The sequence below is a fragment of the Plectropomus leopardus genome, chromosome 5, assembly GCF_026936395.1.
Source record: "Plectropomus leopardus strain MGB_pleo_1.0 chromosome 5, ASM2693639v1, whole genome shotgun sequence".
NCBI classification, from domain to species: Eukaryota; Metazoa; Chordata; class Actinopteri; order Perciformes; family Serranidae; genus Plectropomus; species Plectropomus leopardus.
Genome location: NC_142180.1, coordinates 36,533,939 through 36,552,905, shown reverse-complemented (window position 1 = coordinate 36,552,905; position 18,967 = coordinate 36,533,939). Strand labels below are relative to the sequence as shown.

Below are 18,967 nucleotides of genomic sequence, written 5' to 3'. Positions count from 1 at the left end.
TGCAAAAGTACAACCAACTGTTTGTCCTGCAGACCTGTGTCTGTCTGAGGATTTAAAGCGCCGGGTTAACATTTTTGAAGCTGTGAACTCTGTGTGACGGAAGGATCCTGCAGGATGATCGATTATTGAGAAAACCGACTGACTGACGCAAAGACACCAATCTTTCTGACAATTATGTCAGACAGAGCACATGCACATGCAGACAGAGGCTGTGTGACTGCTGCAGCACGGTTTTGTATGTGTGTATATGTGTGTGTGTGTGTGTGCGCACCGACAGGAACAGAAAATTAGGATCTGGGCGGAGCGGTGAGTTCACGTGGAGACGCAGAAGCGGAAATCTGTCTTTCAATGAAATCATGAAAGCTATCAATCAGGAAAGTTACCATATTTATTCAGCGATATAGACGGATTGTGTTCGTATTTTGCAGGTTATAGAAAACATCATGTTGGAAGCAACGTTAAACGTTACTTTAGCATCTTTATATACGTATGTTATATATGTAAGGATATATTTAAGATTTAGCGTGTAACAAATATAGTATATATTGTATATGTTCTTATCGCATACTTACATAATAGTTTTATACATTACATTGTAGCAAAAGGCACATTTTTATTTTTGAATATTTACATACTAGAATGAAATGTTTAATATATATATAGACAGAATACATACAGAAATAAGTACCTGCACAAAGTGTACATATATATATATATATATATATATATATATATATATATACACACACACACACACACATATAGTTCCAGGTGAAGGTGTTTTTATACTTTAAAATTTGCCACAGTTCAATTCTGGCCTTGGGACCTTTGTTGCAAGTCATCCCACCCTGCATCAAATTTATGCTCACTTTTCATACTGTTTTGCTGAGTGCTGCCCTCTGTTGTTGGAGCTGCGGTTAAGGTGACTTTAGGTATGAGGTCACAATATTTGAAAGGGAAACAAGTGTTCAATCAATGTAAATAAAGTCTGCAAGTATTGTTTCTTAAGGGCTTAAGGGAAAAAAGACGAAGAAAAACGAGAGAGGTTTTAGAGGTTTGACCTAAGCCCCCAGTGTCTGCAAATCCCTGTCACACAGTCATGCATATTTAACTTTGGACTAAGATGTAAATGTTAAGTAAGCAGGACCTCCTGGCCTCCTCGCAGGGACCCCCGAGGAGCCCGTGCTCCCCGCTTTGAGCAGCTCTGCAGCGGCCCGTCTCTGTCCGGGCTCAGCCTCCTCCCTGCAGGCCCCGCCTCCACATGAAGCCCCGAGTAAAACGGCAGAGATAGATAGTAAACTGCCGAAAACTGTGCGCGACACGCAGCGACGCTTTACCCGCACTTTGGTTTAATATCACGTCAGCTTCGTCCGCCGCCGGTTTCCCCAAAATAACAGTGTCATGGTGTGAATGTCCCGCCGAGAGAAGAGCGACTTTAATATCCGCGTCCATCCGCCGGAGCGACTTTCACTTCTTCCAAGTTTACTTGGACTTTTTCTGCAGCAGGGGCTGGCTCAATTTGCGGCAGCGGCACCTAACTGTGGCACCTCGTGTGGCACCCCCAGATGCCGCAGCTAGGTGTGTGTGATATATTAATTTTGTGTGTGTGTGTGTGTGTGTGTGTGTGTGTGTGTGTGTGTGTGTGTGTGTGTGTGAAGAACGTGATATCATCCTCGTGTCCCCTTTTCGGCAGATTTTTCCGCTGCTGCAGATAATTTTGTCACCTTGTAATATATTAATTTTGTGAGTAGGCTATATTAAAAACCGCCAAACCGCGGCACACGCACTGGCACCTCATATTTCAAGGAATTCATAACATTCCTGAGTTTTTCGGAAATTTCTAAGATTTACAGACGTTTCTAGGATTTTGGACATATATTAGGTTTTAGCACAGTTCTAGGACTTAAGAACATTTATTTGATTTTAGGACATCTCCACAATTTAAAGACATTCCCAGGATTTTAGGGAACATTTTTATGATTTTAGGACATTAGGGGCTTGGCTCGGACGTCTGTTGGGGGGTGTGGGTGATCCTCCACTGGCAATTTTTTTAATGAAAAGTCTCTATTTTGATGCTGTTTTATGCACTCTGGCACCTTATGTTACTAAAAGTACAAAAACAGTTCCCAGTGTGAATGACTTTATTTTCACTGTGAGTTAGAAAGTGTTCGGGGGGCCACCCTGCACACTATCGTGGCCCTCGAGCTGTAAGTTGAGTATCACTGCTGTACGTATTTGTTTTAAACTGTCTCGTACAACAACATTTTTGCACTCAGCTGTTTTTCCTTGGTCCCCTCAGCTCCCTCCCTCTGAGCCACAACCACGTCAGGTCTCCGGTGCTGCTGCTGTGGGGGGAGCGGGACGCCTTCCTGGAGCAGGAAATGGCCGAGGCCTGCCGCCTCTACATCCGGAATCATTTCCGCCTCAACATCATCTCTGGAGCCAGTCACTGGCTGCAGCAGGACCAGCCCGACATTGTCAACACCCTCATATGGACCTTCCTCAAGGAGGGAGAGGGACGCAAAAGCTACAGGAACTAAAGCCCACAGCGGGGCCCCCTCCGGCCCTCCCCCCCCCCGTCCCCTCTCGCTTGCCACACCTGGAAGCCTGGAATATGCCTGTGATACCAAGCAACATAGTGATAATGCAATCATTCTTTAAACCTTTCACATTTCAGTTACTTGTTAAAGCGGTAAAGAAAAAGAGTCAAAGCACACTTCACTGGAGAGGACACTGAGCAGTACACATATTCAAGATGTTTTTTGCACATGACATCCGCCTTAAAGTTTGTCAGTTACAGCGTTACAAAATGTGTGGCAAAAACAAAAAATCTCCCGGTGACTTGTATTGTGTGGTGCCTTTTTAACTCTGGAGTTGTCGCGGTGTGCAGCTGTCCTGAGAGACCGGGATGTGGCGTCGTCTGCTTGTATGTTTCACCGGGGGTCGCTCCACTCTTCTTTGGGCACGGTCCTTTTGGGAACTCTCCCGCTCCCTTTATCAGGTAGTGTTGTCTGAAGGAGGTTTTCTTTTTTGTGTATTTTTTCCTCAGAGATACTTGCTCAAACATTAGAGAATGTGGTTATTTGGATCTTCCTGTATAGTGATGGTTGACTATTGTACGATTTTGTATCTATTCCTACACACTGCATTTTGAGATTCACTGAGCCAAGTCTACACCGTTTGATTTTATAAATAAACTGAGTGTCAATCTGTTGGACTACACTGCTTTTTCTAAGAGTGATAATAACACCAGTAATAATAATACCGGCGGTGTGTCTGAAGCTGTGCCTAATGCCCCCGTGTGTTTGCTGCTGTCTCTGAACAATCACTCCGAGCTTTTACACAGGAGGGATGAAAAACACCAGAAATAGTGAGCTGTTAAATATAGCGCCGAGCTGAGTGACACAGCAGTCGACGTTGGTTATTTTGGGTCTCCCTCTGAAGAACAAACATTTTCATATTCTGCAAGAGTCGTATTTATACCGTCCCCGACACGGTTACATGCCAGCAGAAATGTTGATGTGGAATTAAAACTGAGGTGTGTATTCATCGGTCTTACATAAACAGGTTTTAGTGCTGTGCCAGCACACACACACACACACACACACACACACACACACACACACACACACACACACACACACTGTAGAGCTATTTAAAAGCTATTTAAAGGGAGATCATGATTGTATCATCATTGATGATGCATGATTGTATTTTTCTTCAACCAGAAAAACAATATAAATCACTTTACAATGTTCTTCTTATCAATAGCTTATTGATTATAAGTTATAAGGCTTTAATCAAATATTTATTAACCATTAACAAACCCAGTAGTTCCAGTTTAACCCTATAAAGTTTGCCTTATTTGAAGAGTTGTGCTAATAATGAACCAAATCGCTCTGCAGTGGATCTCACTGCTCAGCAGGATTTGACAGCCTTTGTGTTTGTGTTTTTCTGTAATGCTGATCACACATTTACATTTGCACTGACATCAGAGGTTTGGGGTGAGGATGCAGGCGAGGACAATGACATCAACGCCACGCGGGGGCGAGTGTTTTTGCTGCGTTCAGTGGCAGTGGGAAATATACAGGTTTAGACATTTTTAAGGTCGGTAGTTTTCAATATTTTTTAAAATTCTTAATAATTAAGTATTAAACTAATTTAATGTTGATCACTTGATCAGTATTACTTTTGTTGTCGTTAGCTTTTAATTATCATTCTAAAATTTACGAATAAGCCTGAAACTGAAGTTCACTCACCAGATTAAACCAAAAGCGTCTGATTGAGAGTTTCTCCAGAATTTCGAGGATAGACGCAGCACCTGAAAGCATCATCAGAAGGCACGGTTCTCTCCTCGTGTTCACTGCGCATGTGCATAAGCTTCCGGGCTGTGACGTCTCGTCCGCTCCTTGGTTTCAGGGTTTTACTAACCGTGTCGTAGTGGGCGGCGGGCAGCGTGCAGCGGTGATGTCAACAACATCGGTCAGTGGGTCAGCTCGTTAACGGAGATACTGTAATTATGTCGGTTACCGAACCTCACACTAACAGACGGTTACCGGCTGAAATTAATGTGTTCCGGTCTGATCCGGTTGAGGTTTTAAAAAGATAAATAACTACTAACGGTCGCCCCGGTTAGCTAGCGCTAGCATGCTAGCCTCGAGAGGAGAATGAGAGTATTTAGCTTTCAGCTCAGATTTTGTTCGCAAAAGAGCAAATAATGATTCATATGTACGCTAAAGTATATGTGAGAGAGTGTAGCAGAGTGTGTTTTATTTCAGGATACATTAATTTTAATTTTAAAATAGATATAAACCGTTTTTGTTGGTAATGTTATCAGGGGTGTTTTTACTGGAAGCTAAAGTGAAGCCGGTGTCTTTTATTATTGAAGCTGTTTTAATATTAACGTTAAGGTTAAATATTTGTTTCTCTCATATATGTGAATTTGTTTGAATTGTTCCGTCATCCTGGTGAGCAGCGCCTCTCTGGGTTGTGATGCAGGTAAAGGTGAGTGTGTCTCTGTGGTTAAAGGTGGTGTTACACTCCTGACAGCAGAGACCATCATGTCAGCTCCCTCAGGGGAGTCAGGAGGAGCTCACATCATTTTAGGAGAAATGCTGCACAAATAACACTGTCTTCATGAGACATTTAACCCTTTGAAATCTGAGCACGTTGGTTTTATTGCTTTCAAAAACACGGGGAAAAGGCAACAAGCAATTTAACAAGATGTGGCCCAAAAATGTGCTAAAAAGTAGTGAAACAAAAGTTACAAGGAAATTAAATGAAAATATGTATAACAAATCAATTTCCTCCAATGATAATAATGAAAATAAAGTTTATCTTTATAGCACATGTTAAAACCACTGTTACAGAGTGCTTTACACATAAAATCACAATAAAACACTCAAAATAAAAAATAAAAAAGCTAAAATACGACACAAAAGAAAAATATAAAAACAATGGTTGGATTTAACAGAGCAGTGCAAGACTTTTGTGCAATGTCAGGAGTAAGGTGCAGTATAATAATAAAATATTCTTTAAAGCGATATTATAGGAATGCCTTTCAGTAATTATCAGACTAACAGCAAAAACTCTGTCACCTTTCAGCATTAAGAAGTGCTGAAAAAAAAGTGTTTATTTATTTACATTCCTCAGAATAATCCCGCAGCAGGCCACCGGGTTTTATCTCCTCCTGTTTTTATTTCGAGGCTGAAGTTTCTGTCTCGTCTGTGTCTCACAGAAACAAATGAACCATGATCACCACAGAGGCTGCGAGAGAGCTGCAGGCCAAAGAGCGCAGATACAAAGAGCAGCTGAAGAGATGTTTATCCTCTGCCTTATCTGCAGACCTTAACAGGTAAGACATGTGACAGTTTGCACGGGGTTAAATATTGATCACTGACAGATAACAAAGACCTGGGTCTTCAAGTTTTCACTCTGAGGTCAAAGCAACGCAGAGCTGTCACATGAAGACGTCAGATTTATTGATTCTGTCTTGCTGTGTGTGCAGCTTCTTTAGAGGCATGTGAAGCGTCTGCCATCATCCAGTCAGAAACTCTGAACTGTTATAAAGAGAAAAATAGAAAATCTGTCTCTGGTTAGTCCACCAATTTTCAGTCTTAAATTACCCCGTTTACCCTCAGTCTGTCTCAGAGGATCGAGTTTCCTCAGTTTTCATGCAAATGACCTTTTTACATAACCTTTCCTTCTTTTTATTACTTTTAATACTCTTTCTATTATGTAAATCTCTGCAGAGAAAGACTGCGAGATGTGGTTGAAAACTTTGGATGTAAGCTGTTAACCCTTTAGAGCCCGCTTTAATATTACACTCGAATCGCTCTGTGCACAAAATGCGTTTTTCAAAACAAATCTTTAAAAAATATTATATATTAATATTACTTTCTGTTTTCATTTAATTATTTTGTTTTTAAACAACATCATTCCTAATCCTAAATATTTATTTATTTCTCAGAATTTTAACCCTTTAAAAGCTGGGTTGATTTCATGATGCCACTATGTTTTTAGATGAAAAAAAAAACAACAAAAAATAATAAATTATTTTCAGTATACTACATGCTAAGAAGTTTTTTTACTCGGCATTGACTGTGACAGGTCACCTCGTGGAAACAGCATGTACTTTCTCCGTGTGCCAAATATGATAAAAATGACGTCATCAGGTGGAAAATAGTTAAAATGACAAATTCAGAGTCAAAAGCTCAGAATGACACCCAGAAATAATACAAGTCATGTTTTTCTGCTTTGATGGCTGTGGGATCAAAAACTGCAGTTTGAATGGGTTTATATGTTTTGCACCTCACAGTATGACTGTAACAGTTTAGTTTACTGGTGTGTGCCCAAACCAGTAAACACACGTGCAGCGTTGTCTGATTCTGGTTCTGACTGTAACAGCAGCTAATATTCAACCATCACTAATACAACAAATATCAAAATGTATTTATTTTGGGGGCAAGTTTTGCTGTTTGTTGTCCCTGTTTTTAAATTGTTAAAAAGTTGTTGTCACTGTTGGTTATTAAACGCAGAGAAGTGACTGCTCACTTCTCAGGTCGGTCGTCTTCGGCACTCTGCTAACTTTTACTGTTAAACCCAAGTGGTCTGCAGGACTCCTGGGAGACGCGTGATAAACACAGGTGTGAACGGCGATGTGTCTTGGTTTTGTACTTGTGTTCGGATCACCTGAAACACATTTTCAAACCGAGTGTTCGGGGTCTTTGCTGCACACTCGGTTCTTCAGTTTGGACACTTTTCATCAGAGTTTTGCATTAATGGACGTAGCACCAGCACGTGAACTCACGCTGGCCGACTGGCCTTCAGAGGACGGATTTCTGGGTCACCCAGATCAGTCACTGAGGCGGGACGAGAGATAATGAAGGGGAAGAAGAAACGGACCGCCTCAGGTCTGTGCTGGTGGAAAAATAGGCCACCAGATTCATCTTTGAACCTCAGATTTTAGAGGGTCTTCATTTATATTATATTGTCTATTTTCAATGTTTGCATTTAATATGAGCATTTTGCCAACTTGGCTCCAGCCTTAGTTTGTTTTATTTTTTTTTTTTTTTTTACTGATGGCATGTATGTAATTTTTGTGTTTATTAATTCAGAGGAAAATTTGGGCACCAGTAGCTTATTACACGATGCATACACAAACAAACTCAAATACACAAGGGATAGAGGTTTTACTTTAATCAAAGAATTTCTCTCTGAGCTCCTACAAAAAGTCTAAAATACACCGTGGAAACTAAATAGTTACATTTATACTGGGGGTAACTGCCACTGATAAAGTTTTGTGTTTTTCTGTTCTCAGGTTGCTGCAGGAGGAGCTGGAGGCGGATGTTTCTCTACATGCCGGCTCAGGCTCGCTTCAAGCACATAGAGCCGTCCTGTTGGCTAGAGCTCCTCATATCCTTCAGGGACAGACGCTCAAAGATCCCGCCGTCATTCACCTGTGCGGCTATGACCTGCCCGGGTTGAGAGATTTCCTCAGGTAGGCAGTGGGTTCGTGTGATTGCTGCTTTGCTGATTTCAGCTTATATTTGTGGTTTCTTTTTCTTGTGTTTGGGATTTTAGACAGTTTCTGTTTTTCCCTGGAGAAGAAAGCTTTAATCGCTGTTCTGAAGCCATAACTCTGCATCTGCTTTTCAGTCAGGGATGTTCAGCCATCATAGTGCTTCAGTTTCACAGACTCTCTGACAGAGGGCGCCAACCACGCCGTCCACGATCTGCAGGATTTGCTGCTATTTGCATGTTACAGGAAGCAATGCATACACCTCTACTGTTTAACCCTTGATTAACACCACTTCTCTTGTGCTGTATTGAGCTTCTTTTCACAAGTATTTAAAACTCGGGACAAACGGGTTGATTTTTTTTAGGAAATATAAGGAAAAAGGCAATGAGCAACTTAGCAAGAAATGTAGAAAATTATATAAAAAACATAAAAATCTAAAATTCATCATTTATGTAAAAATAAAATCATATTACAAAAATATATTTGAAAATATATTATAAAATAAAATTATATATAAAATTTTACATTAAAACAATAAGTAAAAATGTTCAGAATTAACTCATAATCATCATAATTTTTCATTGAAATTATATAATTAAAGTTGCTACATAATTATAATTATTTTATACACCTATTTCAGGTTATTTCCTCCTTTGTTTTGGACTTTTGTTTTTTTGTGTTTTCAGGTAATTGTACTTTTTAAAAATTGATTTCTTGAAAATTTGGGTAGTTTTTTAAGTTTCTCATTGCCCTCTTCAGGCAAATTTTCTTAAGTTTTTAAAAAAACATTGCATGTCACGTTTTCATGTCTGAGCTGAGATACAAATCCCAGAATATTTCTAAATGTTTCTAATCATGTGTAAGTTTTTTAGTGCAGCGGTTCGGGCTCTGCAGTGTGAGCTCTCAGAGTCTTTGATGCTCTGATTTGCGTCTGCATCTCATTAGCAGTTTATAATTAAGACTAGAAGAAAAGAGTCGTCCTAGTTTGGTTACACCATGGACACACAGCAACTGCAACATTGCTGAGTTCAGGTACCTAGGAAAAATAGATTTTTTTGGTATTTATGGTTATCTGGAAAAAAAAATTGTTCACCTCAGAACGTAACTGTTTTAGACAGGTGAAGCGTCGGGTAAGGTTTTTCTAAAACTCCCTCACTGCTGGTGGGAGACTTCAGTGAGATGTCGGACTGTTTCTCAAACAAAACAATCCACTTTTGCCCTGGAAATTTCAACATATTAATTATGACGCAATTAATCATTTAATTGTGAAAAAAAATCTAGAGATTAGTCGATAAAGATGATAATCTTTAGGTGCAGCCCTAATGAGGTGCTGGGTGATCCAAGACTACAAGACAAAGCCAGATTTGTGTGTTAGCAAGGTATTTTTTGGAAAAAAAAACTTAATCTGGAAAAAAATTAAAGCAGATTTCATAGACTGAAAATGGAGCAAACTTTCAGCAGGATTTTGTTCCTTCTGCTGTAGCAGCTCAGAACAGTCGTTGACACTGTTGTGAGCCGGGATCAATGAGCCGATACGTGAAAATGTTGTGTTTCAGTGTGTTTCAGTGTGTTTCTGTATTTTTCTGTGTGTTTCTGTGTGTTTCTGTGTGTTTCTGTATGTTTCTGCGTGTTTCTGTGTGTTTCTGTGTGTTTCTGTGTACTGGCTGTGGAAACAAATATCCCTCTGGGACAATAAATCTAATCTGAGTGACATTATAAGGTTTCCAGCCTCTTCAGAAAATGCTTCACTGAAGAAAAACAGAAAATCCTGCACAGTTCAGCTTACGGCCGACTTTCTGTGTCTCTGAAGTCTCTGTGCATAAAATGAGATATAATTCAAATATGTGTGACCGGCCCAGTTTTAATTAACCTTTAGTTTCCCCCCCGCCAGGCGAGTGTACACAGCAGACCAGAGCATGCGCTCGGCTGAAATGAGTCCAGACGTGGACGGCTCAGTGCCAGAAAGTTCTCCGTCTGTTCCCGACTCGGCAGATCTTCAGAGTTCCACTGACTCAGGTGAAAACACGAACACGCTCCTCCACGGCGGGTTTATTCCAGGTTACGTTGCCGCTCAGCTGCCCCCCCCCCCCAGTTTCCTCACATCTTGTTATCTCAGCCATGATCCACTTAAGAGCTAATCTCATTGGGATCCCTGTTGTCTTACTGGCTATGCTACGGATACTTTTATTTTAATTTTTCTTTAAATATTTGCAGTATTTTTAGTCAAGTGTATTAAAAAAAGCTGCCTCTGCTTTCACACATACATATCACCGTTTAATGTGTCTCGTAGCCTCTCTCTTCGTCGCCCTCTCCCTCCTGCTCTTCCTCATTATCCCTCTCTACTTCACTCCAGATGCTGTTCTTGAGCCAGCTTCGGGCCTCGGAGCCGACCTGCTGGATCTGTACCAGCGGGGAGAGCAGTGCGACATCACCATCCAAGTAGCGGAGCAGGTCTTCTCCTGCCACAGGTAGAGCCAAAAAGTAACGCCGTATTTTTTTTTGTTTTATAGAAGCAGCAGCCTCTGGGGCAGAAAAATGAATCCAAGTGCCAAAACCTGAAGCTCCTCCAAAAAAAAGTTGATCTCCGTAGACCCCCATGTTAAAATTTCCAACTTTACACCAGAAGTAAGCAGTTTTACATCCTGATACAATTAAATGGATTTGGACCGGGGTGGTGGTTCCCATTTTTAATAAAGGGGACCAGAGGGTGTAGTCCAATTATCAGGGTATCACACTGCTCAGCCTCCCCGGGAAAGTTTGCTCCAGGTTCTGGAAAGGAGGCTCCGACTGATTGTCGAACTTCAGATTCAGGAGGAACAATGCTGGTTCTGTCCTGGTCGTGGATCAGTGGACCTGCTCTTTACCTGTGTCTGGTTGCTTGGAGAGATTTTGGGAGGTTGCCCATCAGGTCTACATGTGTTTTGCAGACTTGGAGAAGCATTTGCGGGGTAGTGCAGGAATACGGGGTACCAGGGTCGCTGCTGAAAGCCATCTAGTCCCTGTATGACCAAAGTTAGAGCTGTGTCTGCATACTCAGCGTTACATCAGACATGCTCCTCGTTGGAGTTGGCCTCCTCCAGGGTCGTCCCTCATCACTGATTCTGTTTGTGATATTCACGGATCTCAAGGCGCAGCCGGCGGGAGGAAGGGGTCCGGTTTGGGGACCTCAGAATTGCGTCTCTGCTGTTTGCCGATGATGTGGTTCTGTTGGCTCCATCACACAGTGACCTCCAGCGTGCATTGGGGCTGTTTGCAGCCGGGTGTCAGAGATCGACATGGATGGACTGGACCGGCTGCTTGGTGCAGCACCTGCAGTGATGCTGGAGTTGTGTCTGACTTTGGTGTTGAAGCTGAGCCAGAAGGCAAAGCTTTCGATTTACCAGTCCATCGATATTCCAACCCTCACCCACATTCATGAGCTTTGGGTGCTGACAGAAAGAATGAGATCTAATAATAATAAACTTTATTTGTATAGCATCTTTCATACAAGAAATGCAGCCTGACGTGCTTTACAATAAAAAAGTTACATGCACTGAGTGCTTCACATCAAAAGACATAAAGACAAAATATAACCTGCATGTAAAAAAAATAAAATCAGAATAGAATACAAAGAATGCATCATAACATGGATAAAAAACACTTGATAAAAATAGTAAAAATAAGATAAAATAAGGATAAACATTGAATACACAGAATACATAACATAAGATGAAAAATAAAATAAAAACCACATACATTTTATTAAAAATAAAGCTAAAAATTGAGTGTATAAAATGCATAAAATTAAGAAAAATACTACATCTTAAAGATGTGCAGCAGTGTCTAAAGCAGAGTGCAAAGCAGCAAGTTAGAGCTATTTAAAGGCTAAGGTGAAGAGATACATTGTTTAGTTTTCTTTTAGAAATAGGTGGCGAGGTGGCTTCTCTGACAGATCTCTGAGAAACATGTCTGCTGCCCTGTCCACACCAGCACATTGCTGAGCTTTTGTGGCGTGCTTCTTCCTGCTTCTCTAAACCGGTGGTGTGCCGACTGTTTCTAAAATCCGGACTATCCTGTCAGAGAACCGTCACTGGTTGCATTCATGGTGAGAGCGCGTTCGCTTCAGAACATCACAGCCACATTAACCCGACGTGAAACACCACAGAGGTCACTGTGGAGCGGCGGTGGGTGGTCATTCACTGATGCAGAGGTAGTAGTAGCAGCTGGTAACCATGGAGACAGGTTTCTCCCGGCTCGAGCTCAGGGGAGCGGCCAGGCAGCGAGAGTGTGTCAGAGAGAGGAAGCAGGGCTATTTTTTCGGATGCTCTGCAGCAGTGATCTTTGCTCCGTGTTAGCTGCTGCAGCTCACACCCAAAGGCTGAACCAGAGTTTCTCAGGCCAAATGCCCCTAAATTATACTTTCTATGAATATATTTAAGCCTTTTTTACGAGTCAGACATGGCCAAAATGCCAGCAGCCATCTACATAGATAACATTGCAACATATACAACATTTATGTGGCACAATAACAAAGAACACAGAGGCATGAAGTAATAAGTTTGTCTATTTCAAGCAGTCAAAATCTTCATGAAACATGTTTTAAATGTGGGCTTTAAACGTCTGATGTGAAGCTCGAGCTCACATATTTTTGTGAATGGTATCTGCTCACACACAGAGCAGAACAGGCTGCCTTTTTTAGCAGTTTAGGGGCAACATTTTTTACAGTGCACAAGGCTTGTTAGAGGGATCAATTCATTGTTGGCTTTGGTCTTTTTATGTGTCATCAGCCTTTTCCATTATTATTGGAGCTAATTAAGAACTCTAAACACTTCAGAGGTGGTTTATTTCCATATCTGTGTCGAAACAATCTTCAGAGGATGGGGAGAATAAAAACACTGTCTCCAAGGACTACTTTTTACTTTTTTTGTCCTCCTGCTTGTCACTTCAAACACACTTAGAGGTTCACCAGATGACTTCTCCATGCAAGAGGAATGATTGTTCTATGTTGGAAAAATGTAGGACCACGTTGGAGCGTTGAAAAATGAGCTGATTACACGTTTTGGGCTGTAGAGGTTGACATATATTGCTGAAGGTCAATGAAGAGGGTTTTTTTTGTTTGGGACTCATTTTTATTCCAATTTATGCATTTATTCATTTAATTATTTTTTTATTTCCGTTTACTCATTTCTGATCTTATTAATTTATGTATTTCAGTTGATTTGTGATCTGTTATTATTATTGTCATTGTTCATTTTATTTTCTTTGTCTGTGATGTGTTGGGGGATGTATATTTGTATATTGATGTGCATTTTTTATGTGCAATTGAAAAATCATCAAAAATATTGTTTAAAAAAAAAAGAAAGAAAAGAGGCTCACCAGATAACATGAAATATTAAAACTGTGTGACTCTGACATGCAGCTGTTCCCTCTATGTGCTTTCTAGGGCGATCCTGTGTGCGCGGTCTCAGTACTTTCGAGCCATGCTGAGTGGGAGTTGGATGGAGAGCTCCAGACAGTGCATCACTCTGCAAGGGTAAGACTGGTGCATCATCATCATCATCATCATCATCATCATCATCCTCCTCTCTTGCAGCAGGATCAATAACACACCTCCTCTCCTGCTCCAACTAATATAACATTTCATTCCTGAACAGTGCAGCTGAATTACTGCGTCTGCTGCATTCATTATTCAGGCCTCTGTACAGTATGCAGTTTCACTCGCAACTCCACACACACCCAAACACACACACACACACACACACACACACACACACACACACACACACACACACACACACACACACACACACACAGACACACACACACACACACACACACACACACACACAGCCGTTGGAATTTCAAATGGCTCGCTCGGATTTCTACCAAGCAAGGTTGCATGAATGTCTCCTCGTTTGCTGTCTGCGGAGGAGCCCTCGCCGCCCCCGGTCCCTCCCCACCACCCGCAGCCTCCTTCCAGAGCGGGTAAAAGCAAATGAAGCCCATTTTTTCCTCCAGGGAGAGATGTGACACTCGCTTCAGTATTACAGATCTGAGGGTAACGGGGGAAGACACGGCTGTCAGAACGGAGAGCCGCTGCGTTGACGTGCGGGGGGGTAAACCTGTGAAAGGGCCCTAAGGCTGCGGTCACGTGAGGGCTGCATCATATATGGATTTTACAGTATTCTCAGTTGTGTTTGCAGTATAGACAGAAAAAAATACACTGATATGTCTGGATTCACAGAGATAATATGCTGCGTTTTTATCTTTATTGGCGCATTGTGAGAACATAAACTACACAAAAATGGAGACACAAAAACTTAAAAGCACAGTCACACACAGACACAGACATACACACACATCCAGGAGGAGTGTGACCAAAAACTAAACAATGTTCATCGTAACTAGCAGTTGACAGAAAATCAGCCTTGCCAATTATCAGAGCTGATATTTGGCATTTTGCTGATTATCTGTATCAGCGTTTTATTTTAATGATCGCCGATAAAATTAATTAATTATAAAGTGTTCATACAATACATTAAACCAACTCCAGGGAAGGCAGTCTGCAATACATGCAAATAAAATGTCAGCATGGGAGAAACTTTGCTTCGTAAAACCTCAGGGAGCTCTTTTTAAATTATTCATTTTTTATTTGAATTTCCACTGAACTTTATAAAAAGTTGCAGTGAACTTCAGTGAAGTTTCAGTTTTGATTAAACATTTGCTAAAATATTTAAACAAAGTTTTGTGTTGGAGTTTGTTATATTCTAAATTCCAACAGAAATATTTTCATTTTTACTGTAAATGCAAATCATTTCCACGTATCAGATATCGGTCTCATTAAGTGCTAATAATCGGTTTCTGTATTGGCCTGAATATCGGTCGACCCATAATTGTAACCGTGTGTCTAAAAAGGACAAGCTCATAACAGGACATATCCTCAACTTTAATTGGTGTAAAGGTGTAGATAAATACAGACATACGGGGTCGAAATACAGGAAAAAAAAGTCCTGATCCATATATACATAAATATGCAGTGGCTCTACTCAACTTGACTTGCTCTTTTTTTTGTTTTGAAGTGATAGTTGAAGTGGGATGTATCAGTTACTTTCATATAGTCAGTGTATTACATACAGTAGCTGGCGGTTGGCGTGCTCTTGGTTTGCAGAAACAGACGGAGCGTGCACGAGGTACAGAGGTGAAGAGGAGGTCAGATAATCGCCAGGTGTTATCAGGGGTTACTGTTTATTTAGTTGGTTCCTTAATATTTATTTTTTCCTGCAAATTTCTGTAAATTATAATGTAAAATGATAGATATTTGATTTGGGGTGTGTTGGTGTTTACCTGAGAGTCCTGTATAATTCGAGAGGGTGCTGTCTGCAGTGGAAACAAAGAGAAAAGCACCAAATGTACCAAAAGTGAGTTTAGTCGAGTGAAGCTGAATCACACAGCAGAAAAAAGGCATTCGACTGTGATTTGGAACAATTCTGAATGTTAACTTGAGAAATGTGGCTTTTAAACAGATTCTTCTCTTAACCGTTCCAGTTTAGGGCCCGACGAGATGGAGATCCTGCTCCAGTTCATGTATGGGGCCATTGTGGATCTGCCACCTGGAGCCAGTGCAAGGTACTGTATGTGGACAGACTGTCCAAAAATCAGATACAAACTGAAATCAAACTGAGTCGTGTTTGGTGTGTTATTTCTGCAGTCAGGTGGTGTTGGCAGCAGACATGCTGGGTTTGGAGGGGCTGAAAGACGTGGTGGAGATGGTTCTGACCCGAGACTACTGCCGCTTCTTCCCCAAGGTCAGTTAGGAAAACTGGTGAATACGTTAACCCTTCGAAACCTGGAGACACTTTTGGTTGGTGCAAATTTTTTAAAATATCAAAAACAAGGGAAAAAAAGCAATAATGATCCACAAATTGCAAGAAAAATTTAGTAGATGTTGCAAAAGTTAGATTTGAAAATATATTTTTTTCTTTTTCTATTTTTAAGTTTGCAAAAAAAATGTCTAGGGAAAAAGGAAACAATGTAGAGAAGACAATATCAGTAATTATCAGAGTTACATATTTACAGTTACAGAATTCTATAAGATTCTATAAGCTCTATAAGATTTTTAAGCATTTTTCCCATGTCTTGTTTGCCTCATTTTTTGTTTTTTAACTTTCTTCTTCTTTTTCATTTAAAAAAATATAACATTGAGGTATTTTTTCTACTTTTTTTTTTTTTTTTACAAATTTCATGCTAATTTCTGGGGTATTTCTTCTTTCATTGGTCATTACCATTTTCCCATGTTTTTAAAAGAAATCAAAACAATTTGCTCAGGTTTCAGAGGGTTAAAGTGTGGTTCTGTCCTCATCTTTTAATTTAGAGTGCCTGCTTTTGCTCTGAATGTAAACAAATCCCAGTTTTATTCCTTCGGCTTTACACTTGTTGATTTTGTACGGTGCCTGCATGCTCAGGGTCAATAAAAATGTTGTTTCACTTCTCTGAACACCTTTTGTGTTTGTGCCAGTTGGAGCCTCAGAGCATCACAAATCACTGTGTGAGTATAAATGCCCCTTTTTCTTTTTTCCTGGTGTGTTTGCAGCCGATGGACGGAGTTCAGAGGACAGTTCTCGAGTGCCTGTCCCTCACACACGCCTTAGGCCTTCAAAACCTCCACGTGCTTTGTAAGAGGTGAGTTTCTGTACTTAACATTACTTGAGCGAGTTGCTTTTACATAAATATGTTACAGCTTGGTACTGCTTGCTACATTGTGTACATAAACATTGGAAAAAATCGTTACAATTAACTAGTGTTGCACTCAGGCCTCAAAACAGGCCTGTTTAAAAATCAAAATTCACAATTATTTTATTTTTTTCATGTTTTATTTTTTTCCTATAACATTTCCATACAGCTTGTCAGTTTGCAAAACACCACAAATAAATTTCACAATCAAAATATACATCAAAAGACACAAATAACCAACACATCTGCAAAAAAACGCTAAACCAGAAGTAGCCGACTTAGCTGGTGAAAGTCTCTGGTGCGTTTGCTCGCTGGGCCCAATGATGTGAAGATCCAGGTTATTTTACACTTCTTTGGCTTTAGACACCACTGAGCAACTTTCAAAGGAATAAAAGGGCCCAACCTCCAACACTGAATCCAGTTTTCCTTATACATCTATGGCTGTAGCTGGTGACAAAGAGTGGGCTGTACCCAGCATGCCACAGTTATAAAAGAGCCCCTCTCGAAACACGACACAGCGTGTACATGTGCTAATTGTAACTAAAGTGGTAAATATGTCCCATAGATCCTAAGAGCTCGCGCTCACTTCCTTTGTTCCTCAGCAAAACACCCTCCAAGTGTGAAGCTGATCAGATGAACGTTTGTGGAGAACACCACAGAACAGACAGACAGAAACGTCTTTCATTTTTGTAACATGGTCCTAAAATTAGAAATACCGTCAAACTTGACCTTAAAAGCTGCTTGTGTAATTTTTTTGGGGGAAAAAAAGTGCCACATATTCCAACCTGTCACTGTTCTCGCCACTGCAAGTTACATCAGCATGTTGTTGCTAGGTAACCAACATGTGGGCTGATACTTGTGTGTTATTAACTAGCCTAGGGTTGGGGTTAGTTGTGTAATGCAGTTGCTTTAATGTGGTTCAGTGCACCACTTTGGTGAGAAAAAGATGTTTTTGATCTTTTAAATGAATTTTTCTTTAGGCTCTTCTGGAAGAATTTACATCTACTGGAGAAAAAAGCTGCATTTAAAAGAAGTGACTCATCGTTCAGGGTTAAGGCATTTTTAAAGATAACCTTTGAGTAGAATACTTAACAGACAGCCGTATATTGCATTTCACTGAGAGGCTTGTCTTTGCACTTGGCTCAGATTTAACCATAAATGTTGTCATGTCGTCATATTTCAGTGTGCTGCACAGCTTTTATCTCACAGTATTTCACTTTTGCGTCGTCCTGTCGCTGATTCTTCTGCACGCTCACTACTGTAAGCTCTCACACACTGCAGTGAGCGGGCGAGAAGTGTGTGAATGTAGGTCAGGGGGATAGGATGTGTTGAGTGAGACTGTGAACTGGTTCTGATATGAAGTGGTGTGTGCGTGCGTGTGCGTGTGCGTGTGCCATGTTGTCTCTGCTGAGTCTGATGAGTCACGCGAGTATGACGGTGACTCGAGCGGCGCTGCTCAGTGCAGCAGTGCGTTACTGACCTTCTCATCCTCGCGCACACTGTTCACCCCTCGAGCAAAGCTCTGCAGAGCGCTCGAGCCTCAGAGAGCCTCAGGGTAACACTGCAGAGACACAGAGAGGCCTCCGCGAGTTTGTTTGAGTGATTGGAGGAAAAATGGTCAAATTGTCCTGAAACTGAACTGTCCTATTAATTAGAGGTGTAATTCACTAGTTTTACCACGATACAATATTATATGATAAACTTAACTTTAACCCCCATATTAACACCGTGACTAATAAATTAAGAACAATAATTGGCTTTTTATATAGAAACAAGAATTATGTCCCTTTTTTACTCAGAAAAAGAACAAATACAAAGTCAACCCTAAAAAGAACAATTTCAGTTTAAGTGTACATTATGTTGAGTGTATTTCTACCACTTCACCTTTCTGTCAGACAGGCTGCTCTGACGAGGCAGCCGTGAACAGCTTTATTAACTAAAGCCGCCAGACTCCACTGACAAAAACAAAAATTTTAGCTCGCTAAACACAGGAGCCGCTGGTAATGCTGCCTCCATCACTTAGTTAGTTTGTGTTTTTGTGAGACTTCAAAATCCAAACCTGCACTTTTAAACACCAAAGTCACACAATAACACAAACAAGCTGATAGAGGCTCCTGTGTTCAGCGCTGTTGGTCATTGTTTTTCTCACACAAAAAAAAAGATATATATACATGTATATACATGTAAGTGTGTGTGTGTGTGTGTGTAGAAAATATATGTATATATAACTCTATAACA

General features: G+C 40.7%; 1 protein-coding gene across 6 annotated transcripts in view; it reads left to right on the top strand.

Annotated features, from left to right (window-relative positions):
- Nucleotides 1-18,967, top strand: part of btbd8 (BTB domain containing 8) — a 41,878-nt gene that overhangs the window by 1,017 nt on the left and 21,894 nt on the right. Inside the window, exons 1-10 of one of the 6 annotated variants that reach the window (XM_088078141.1) lie at nt 162-306; nt 2,300-3,001; nt 5,738-5,854; nt 7,820-7,999; nt 9,912-10,036; nt 10,374-10,488; nt 13,443-13,532; nt 15,545-15,625; nt 15,708-15,804; nt 16,590-16,678. In XM_088078141.1, coding sequence (XP_087934267.1) covers nt 5,751-5,854; nt 7,820-7,999; nt 9,912-10,036; nt 10,374-10,488; nt 13,443-13,532; nt 15,545-15,625; nt 15,708-15,804; nt 16,590-16,678 — 881 coding nt within the window. In that variant the 5' untranslated portion in view covers nt 162-306; nt 2,300-3,001; nt 5,738-5,750. The other 5 variants (XM_088078143.1, XM_088078142.1, XM_042483734.2 and 2 more) reach the window with 5 other exon arrangements.